Source organism: Trifolium pratense, linkage group LG7 (assembly GCF_020283565.1).
Source record: "Trifolium pratense cultivar HEN17-A07 linkage group LG7, ARS_RC_1.1, whole genome shotgun sequence".
In the NCBI taxonomy this organism is placed as follows: domain Eukaryota; kingdom Viridiplantae; phylum Streptophyta; class Magnoliopsida; order Fabales; family Fabaceae; genus Trifolium; species Trifolium pratense.
In genome coordinates, this window is record NC_060065.1 from 8,013,307 (window position 1) to 8,022,495 (window position 9,189).

At 31.8% G+C, this 9,189-nt stretch overlaps 1 protein-coding gene and 1 long non-coding RNA gene across 4 annotated transcripts; both read left to right on the forward strand.

Annotated features, from left to right (window-relative positions):
* Window positions 1–1,246: 1,246 nt before the first annotated feature.
* LOC123898370 (L-type lectin-domain containing receptor kinase VIII.2-like) lies at window positions 1,247–3,008 on the forward strand. The gene has a single exon (XM_045949307.1). It carries the CDS (start codon window positions 1,465–1,467, stop codon window positions 2,545–2,547), a length of 1,083 nt encoding a protein of 360 aa, XP_045805263.1. The 5' UTR covers window positions 1,247–1,464; the 3' UTR covers window positions 2,548–3,008.
* Window positions 3,009–6,189: 3,181 nt separating this feature from the next.
* On the forward strand, window positions 6,190–9,189 carry LOC123898210. Of its 3 annotated transcripts, XR_006805283.1 has the most exons (5): window positions 6,190–6,536; window positions 6,916–6,992; window positions 7,157–7,212; window positions 7,294–7,615; window positions 8,932–9,189. It is a non-coding gene; the product is annotated as an uncharacterized LOC123898210 (long non-coding RNA). The 3 variants fall into 3 exon arrangements; XR_006805282.1 differs by having other exon boundaries at window positions 6,916–7,212; XR_006805281.1 differs by having other exon boundaries at window positions 6,916–7,615.

The window sequence follows — 9,189 nt, forward strand, 5'->3', positions numbered from 1 at the left end:
GTAAAACTCTAATGTTTTCAATTGAAAATAATAGGTGTGTTTGAAAATTGAGATTTTTTTTGTCATCTATTCATTTTCTTGCACGTTTTATGGATTTATAAAAATACTTCTATCTGTTATTTAAGTAGCAGATACACTTAAAAAATACCCTACTAAATTTATTTTTATAATGTCCGCTATTTAAGTAGTAAAAGAATAAAAATAAAAATGCATAAGACATACGAATACAGTTAGGGCACAAAAGAAAATCTATCAAAAAGATTGATGATGTGAACAATTGTTACATGTGTAAAAATTATTTGTTTCAAACCAACTAATATTTTTAATTTTCTATATAATATTAGTTACTTTTTTCTAAGAGTTTAATTGTTGTGCACCGTCGGTGTAAATTTTTTTTACACATACATCCAATGACGCGTTGCCACATCATTTAATGAACGTGACACATCATATGTTTTTAATTACCATACATGATGTGTCAATATATTATTGGACGCATGTGCAAAATAACTATACACTGACGGTGCATATAAATTAAATTCTTTTTCTAATGTGCATCAATTTTTAATGAGTATCTTCTATTTATAATTGCATAGACTAATTTCTCGAACCTTGTAGGATTTAAATGAATAACAAATTTTTCCTAATAATTTTAATACTGCTACATGTCCAAGTCAGGAGTCAAAATTAGGACATTGATTAAGTTAAAACAGAAATAATTAGTCAGGTTAATTTGATGAAATTGTTACATTCCTTACTTTATTTATATTAATTCTTTTTAATTTATTATGAACTGATCTCCTATGACAATTTTTATGGGTCACGTGTCATGTAATTAAAATAATACTTCATCCGTCCCAAAATATAAAAACTAGATTGACTATTGTACGTATGTCAATGAATAATTTTGATCATTAATATCTTTAATTGTCGATTAGTAAAAATTATTAAAATTTGATATTTTGAAAATACTCATCAAAACAAATCAAACAAGATCTTATATGTTAATGTTTATATCTATATATTATTAAAAAAATATGGTCAAAGCAAAATAAGTGAATAGTATCATTTAGTCAAAATAACTCTTATATTTTGAGACGGAGAGAATATGTCAAAACAAATTATACTTGTCAAAACTAAAAACAAATTATTTGTTTTCTTACAAAAAAAAAACAACAAATTATACTTGTCAAAAACAAATTATTTGTTTTTTTTTTACCGAAAAAACAACAAACAAATTATGATATCATCAAAATCAAACAAATGGAAGAAAAAATTAATCTTATTAAGAGGTAGACAATAGACATTAACAACACCTTCCACAACCACAACAACACCACCACCACCACCACGTAGATTTCAAAGTTTTGATTCACAAAAACAACAAACGAGGAAGAAGATTCATCCCTAACACATACACACACAAATAGATTCATTCTTCTTGTCCCTTTCAAACATAACACCATGTTTAAATTCACCATTTTCATCTTTTTTACCTTAATTCTCTTTATACAACCTTCTTATTCAGATTTTCTTTCCAATAATCCCAATTTTGACCCTGACATTGATCTCTTCGGCGATGCAAAGATTCTCGCTGATCACTCCGGTAATGGGACCCACATTAAACTCACCGACAAATCTTCTCTCACCGCCGGCCTCCTCCTCCGTCGTCAGCCCATCACATTCTCAAACCTCACATCCTTCTCTGTTGAATTCACCTTCTCCATTTCCGGCGACGTCGGCGACGGTCTTCTCTTCATTCTCATCCCTCATGATCTCGCTGCTGCATTTCCCGGTAATGGCTCATACGGTCTTGATCCTTCTTCTCCGATGAATAGTTACCTCGGCGTCGAATTTGATACCTCGAAAGACGACAATGTTAATGATGTTAATGCAAATCATGTTGGAATTGATGTTGGGAGTCTTGTATCTGTTGCTGTTGCGAATGTTTCTGCGTCGAATTTGGTTCTTAATAATGGTGAAAAGTTGAAATCTTGGGTTGATTATGATGTTGGGTCACAATTATTGGAAGTTAGGTTAAGTAAATTGAATGAACCTAAATCTGAAAATCCAATTGTTTCACATAATCTTGATTTGTTTAAGATTTGGGGTGATCAATCTGTTTTTATGGGTTTGAGTTCTTCAAATGATGCTAATTCTGTTCAAGTTGTTCGTGTTTATTCATGGAAGGTTATTTTGAAAAATGTTACCGTTACAGTTTCAAATTCTTCAAATGATGCTAATTCTAATAAAGATGAACAGCAACAGCAACAGCAACAGCAAGAAGAAGTAATAAAGGTTGATGCCGCGGAGGAGGCGGCAAAAAAAAAGGATCGTTCTTTGACATTACTTGCTGGTGTGATATTTGGGACAGTTTGTGTTGTGTTGGTGACATTTGTGATATTGTTTATGTGGGTGATTTTCTTCCATAAACATGAAGAAGAGTCTCTTGCTAAATTACCTGAAAATCCTTCTGATGTAAGATATGAAAGGATTGATGTTGCTGTTGACAAGAATGCTGAAGATCATGATGAACAACAACATTAATTAGAACATAGGAGGTGATGTGTATTATTCTTTTGTTTTAGTAGGAAATTTGTGATATTGTTTATTGTTGTTATTCTTTTGTGTTTATATTTTATTTAATGTGGAAAATTTGTAGATTCATTCATTGTAAACCAATCTTGTAAAATATTTGTACCTCCTGATTGGATACCACTTTTCATTCATCAAAATCTTGTTTATTAATATTTGTTCCTTTGCAGCATGAATTTGGTATGCATGCATTTGATATATGGAGTTTGGTATTTCCCCAACATTATGAATTGTTGTGGCTGATGGGACGACTAGGTTTAATGTTGAGTAGGATGGGTGAGTGAGGGTGTGGGTATGTGGTTCTTTTGTTTTTGTTGTACTTTTGGGGCAATTTGTTTACTTAAGGGATGTAATTGGTATCGGTGGAATTAGTTGTTTACGCTAGTTTATTTTTTTTCTTTGTGACGTACTTATATGTGTATTGTACTCGTATCCAAACAACAAGGATATGGTTAGCTTATAGAATAGGTGTCAAACACCCCTTTATTTGCTCCAGATTGCAGCATCTTCTCTTATGTGGTTTCTTTGAATTTGATTAGTAATTAATGTAGATGATGGAAACTCCCAAACTTATAAAAGTGCATGTTGCTGCATTGGAGAAATTCTTAGGTGAGTATATTGAGCATCAACTAATCATTCATCAAGCTCTTTTTGACCATCCAATTTCGCTTGTGTTACTTCACACTGGCTTATTTTGATTGTTTTCCTAATGGTGCATGTGTGCATTCTACATATTTGATCATTCTTTTTTTTTTTTTTAAGCAAATGGGGAGATGATGATTAATATCCATAGATATAAAATGAAGTAAGAACAACAAGAGAATGCGGACATGAATCAAAACCTTCTCAAGTATGAAAGGCGCAATAAAAGTGAAAATAGCGAGAAAATAAAAAAGCATAAAATACTAAAGAGAAAATGAAAAGAAAAAAAAAATAAAAATAAAGAAAGCTCAATCTAGCATCCTACCCCTAGAGCGAGTATTACGAACCTGAAAACCCTTATGCAAATTCTTTTTCTTGGCCTTAGACACCACTTCCATGAAAGGCTCTTCCCTAGCAGCTTCACAGTTCTTCAAAAAATTGATCGTTGCCGCTCTAAATTCCTCATCGATATAATCACACTACCATCATTTTCCTTCCAATATTGCTGTAAAATTGCCAAGTCATGAGCAACATTGGGATTTATAACCTCATCGGTAACAATGCCTTGGGAAGAACTCATACCACACCCAGATGGGGGTTGAATCTCAAATAGATTAGTGGTATGAACTTCTTCAACCTATATTACATGCACATGATCCGCTCCAACAGAAATGCTAGGAGATAGCTCTTCCTCAATGTTTAAAACATCTCCTACGAGCATACTGATTGCTACCTCTTTAGACCTTATTATATCAATAAAAAGAGGGTCTTCGTCTGCTACAACTTTATATGATTTTGATCATTCAATTGTGCATATGTGCATTCTACATATGATTTTCATTAACAAAGTAGGATTAAGATTAATGTCTCACACTATTTGATTTGGTGTGCGGTAATTTCAAGATGGCTCGAATTGAACAAAATTCATCCTGGTTTATAAAATAAGAGTGTCACTCTTTATAAATTACTTTTACACCTTATTTTTTTTCGTGAGATTTGAGTTTTTCGTAATAATTTGCTCTTATACTTTTGTGGCATCACTTACTATTATCCAATACATTTATTTCCATATTCGACCGAATATTATTTTTTTCAAAAATCAAACCTAAAGTCTGTTCAACAATTCATTCTTAGGAGAAATCTGAAATCAGTTCATTTATTTTGTATACCAGTACTTGTAGTTTATTAGGTAGGAGAAGGAAACACAGGATTTCAATACCAATATACCATACATATATCATCATATATGGGCTTGGAATGGACCCTACAATACATGAATGAAGAAAAAAATGCACAACTTGCAAATTTCTTTGAGTCACGGCCATTTATATTTGAGTGCATATGACATGGGCAAACATATGATAATTTGATTGTCTTGCCTAATGGGAATCTCATAAATAAGGAAATCTGGCCATGTGAGCTCCTAAGTATAGGCCACCACTCTAAGGAATTTAGAGTTTGGATATCGAGGAATCTCAAAATTAGTTCACATCCATATTAGATATCAAGGAATCTCAAATTAGTTCACATCCATAATTTGTTAAGCTTAAGATCAATTATTAGGTTCTCACCAACAATTTGTTATATTAAGCTTACCGTTTTTGTGTTACTAACAAGAGTTTTTAAGTTGTTACAAAGACTTTTTTTTCTTTTTAAGGGTTGACATTTTTCAACAAATATTCTTTTATTCAAATCAGTCAAAAATCAATCTCGATCTAAATCAAATAACTAAGAGATCCAAATATTTGTAACATATACCACATGATTTAGAGACCTAAATATCTATCGCATGTACATCTTGTTGGTAAATTGTGGCTTTTTTAACATTGGGTGTTAGAGTTACATATCTCATAAAGATATGGGTTATTTACTCAATTAAGTTTGATTTTGAATTGGGTAACAAGTCTGGAAAATTGTTTTTGGCGCTTTATGTGTTTTTCACGCGCCTTGCTTATTTTCAATTTTTTATTATTTAAGTAGCGGGTTATATAATACTGGGAAATTTTAAAAACACCTTCCGCTACCTATCTTGCGGACACCGGCCGCTACTTATGTAGCAGACCGGTCGTAGTCAGGTCTCCTGCATCAGTCAAATGTCACATTAGTATAATTTGATTCCTCTTTATATACATCCACTTATTTTTTAGTTGTGTATTAGCAAGTTATAACTGAAAAGTAGTTAAATACACATTGAGGTGCTTGTTACTACAACACTCATTCTAAAAAAATAAGTGTGTGTAAGTTAGCAACTCCCATTTGCTATAATAGACCTACATATTTTTTTAAAAAAAGTGTGTGTTAGCAAAAGATAATTAAAAAGTTATTAAATATACTCTATGATGCATATTGTTAATATACATCTTCATAAAATAGAGCGGGTGTGCATTAACATTACGAGAATGAAATTTTATGTCAAAATATGAGAATGAAATTTCTGCCTTTAGATTAAAGTTGATTGGCCAACATTAGAATAGGAAGTTCAAATCTCACCATTTATATATAAAATATCATGTCTCTAAAAAAACTCTATTAGTCATAGGGAAAAAATACTTTATACTTGAAAAGCTCACATGAACCAATACTTTATACTTGAACATGGTACGGAATTCCTCAACAAGCTGAATTCAGTGTACTAACTTTTCAAAATTACAGTATTAGATACCGACTTTATTCTTTGTCAAAGAAAAGAAGAAGAAAAAAAAAAGTTAAATTACATTATTGGTCCGCTAACATTAATAGCATTCACTACAAGAAAATTGTCACTTTGCGACACTTCAGTTGCGACCGTTTGGACATAACTGTCGCAATGTGTATTTTTTAAAAATTTTGTGACAGTCTATGCAACGGTTTATGCCACTGTCGCAGTGTTTTGTCCTAAAGGTTTTGAAAAAAGACCCCACTTTGTTATAAAAATAAAATAAAAATTGCATCATGTGTTACCAAACAAAAAAAATAGAATCTTTTCACAATCAAACAATACACTCAAACTCCATAAACGCAAAACGCAAAATAGTGTTCATCGTTCCAAAAACGCAAAACCCTAACTCATCTCTTCATCCAGGAAGCTATGGAATTCATGCAACCACAAGCACCTAATACGGTCATCATTCCAAATCCCTAAGTCGACGAAATCCCTAATAAATTTCAAATCCCTAATTGTCGCTCCAAATCCAAACCCCTAACTCGTTCATCGTTCCAATCCCAAATCCATAAATCTCTTTCCAAATCGACTTATAGCTTCTCTTGTTCTGTCTCCGACAAGTGGCGAACCTTCTCTTTCGTTCTCTCATTCTGAATCTGTGAACTTACACCCTGACACCTCAAACTTTTTTTTGTGTTTTTTTTTTGTTTCATATTGACATGTTTCTTCAAACATTTATTTTATTCTGAAATAAAATTGACGAGGCTTGAGATTCACGTGTTTTAAATTTATTCTGCTTGATGTTAGACATTTTGATTTGGAATTTAATGGAAGCTGCTGTTGGTTTTGGTTGTTCTGTTAGGTGGCTTCAGTGGTTGATTTTAGACATAGTTAAATATCTGGTGCGTTGTAGCCTTTCTCATCTATTTTCTTAGTTTTGTTTTGTTTTAGTTTCTGCTGTTGTTTTGTTTGGGTTTGCTCTGGTGCATTCATTGTAGAGACATAGTTAATTTTTTTCCTTTTTTCTTTCATGGCAGGGTTCAGGGCAAGCAGTGGCAGTTAGATGGCATTAGATGTCCATTTTATAATTGCAGTAGCTTCCCTCTCTTGATAAGTTAGATATGCTTCTTAAATTATTTTATATGGTGATGTATTCATGTTGAATTTCTAAGAAGTTGATGAATCTCAATGCATTCATCTTTGTTTTGGAGACTGCATTGATTAAATGAATTCTGTGTTGGATTATATTTTAAGTCTTTGATTTATATCTTTGATTAGGTACACAATCTCATGCACCAGGTGAACTTGTAGAAATCAAAACCTCCTACTATAAGGTTCTGAAATTTACAATTTTCAGGGGTAATTGAGATTTGTGATGCTGTGTCATTTTAACTCAATATGGTTGGATATTGCAGAAAGTCTATGGAGCCAATTGAATAGAATGACTTTGAATGACACTTAAGCAAATCATCCTGTCCTTGGAAACGTTAAGCTAGCATTGGAACTTCTTGTTCAGCAAATGTGAAATTAAATTACAGGATTCATTGTTCTTCGGCACAGATGGTTTCTCTAAAAAAGCAATAACATGAAGTAATTTATAATTCACCTTTTTCTGTGTAGGTATTTACAGAAGGACAAAGTTCATGGTCCTGAAGGCAATACCATATATTATACGAGCTTGCTGAGAGAGCTTCAGATGGACCAATCAATAACAAAGTCAAGGAATATATAACTCAGGTACTGTTTTGGGAAGTAAATTATGCAAGTTTTTTTTTTATATAGAATTATGGTAGTTTTGTGGCTATTTTTTTTTCCTTTTCATATTCATCAGGATAAATGTTGATGTCTAATCTTTTTTAACTTTTAGTCGGGGAGGTCTAGCCTAGTAATTAACTTTTTCTATTTTATATATTTTATTGGTGAATGTGGTTGTCCTTCCGCTTTGAAAAAACAGCTGAAGCGAATAGAAAACTGAATGGAAAGGATTTTCCTAGTATGTTTCTGTTTCACCAGAAGTTTTAAAATTTTGTATACTTTCTCTGATATAGCACTGTGATGTTACCTTATACTTGAGCAGAATTCATTTTAATCAATGCAGTTTCCAAAACAAAGATGAATTCATTGAGAGTCATCAACTTCTTAGAAATTCAACATGAATATACTATCATATAAAATAATTTAAGAAGCATATCTAACTTATAAACTAATAAGTACATCAAGACTAACTAATGCATGATAAGCACAACACTTGGTGCATACAACTTTGTTTTACTTTCTCCCACACTGCACAATTTGAGTATGATAAATTGATTTCAAATAAAATCAATCTAGCTCCCATATATTACCCCTCTAATTGTAACTAGTTTTGCCAAACAGAGTTAGTTAACTCTGAAAAGTGAATTGAGTATCGACTACAAAATAATAGTAATTACTTTCATGTTTTAAAGATGATAGAGTAGGTTTTGATTAAAGAACTCTACTAGTGCAGCTCCTAGTTCCCTTAATTAGTCTCTACTAGTACTGGTGATACAATAGGAGTGCCTAATTGATATTCATAAGTCATAGTTCCTCCGAATTCTCTACGTGATACCAGTTGATTGATTCTTTGCTTCAATTTTCAACAAATTTATGGCACTGATGTCATAGATTTTGTGGAATGGTTATGTCTTGCTTATAGGTATTAACTCTAGTGGATTCACTAGTGGTGCTCAAAATTCTATAGGGAATTGTTTGAGGAATGTGATATCAAATTCTAGCTTAGAGATTGAGGTTTGACACAGGTTGTGTGGTGCTGTTTGATTCATTTCAGTAAGGCTTGGGGTTCTTAATAATTGAGGAACTTTGGTATTGTAATAATTTGTGTTTATTCCTTTGCTTTTCAAAAAATAAAAACTTATTATGTTATAAGTTCATTTATTTGATGTACTTAGAAAATAGATTTCATTATATTATGTTTGAAGGAACCATTATCTTGTGGAATTATGTCATGGACTAAGTTAATCTATATAATTCCGTTTTTTTAAGTATCTTAATATATACTTATGTTTTTTCAGGTAACTGAGTTACAAGAGTCAAGAGATGGCAGGTGTTCAGAGTTTAGTTAGCACTAATTAAGGATCATGAAGCAACATCACGTACTAGGAATATTGAGATGTTTTGTGTACTTATTTTGACTTAATATTTTGTATGTTTTGCCACTCTACTAATGGTTAGGTTTTAGTTTTTTGAATGATCGAACTACATTAGTTTTTTTTTCTTTTTTCTTATGGAGTTTCATGTATTTTAATTAAACTTTTTATGTATGAATGTTG

What these genes read in the sequence shown, in the direction of transcription:
- LOC123898370 (XM_045949307.1), top strand. Translation starts at nt 1,465, where the DNA reads ATGTTTAAATTCACCATTTTCATCTTTTTTACCTTAATTCTCTTTATA.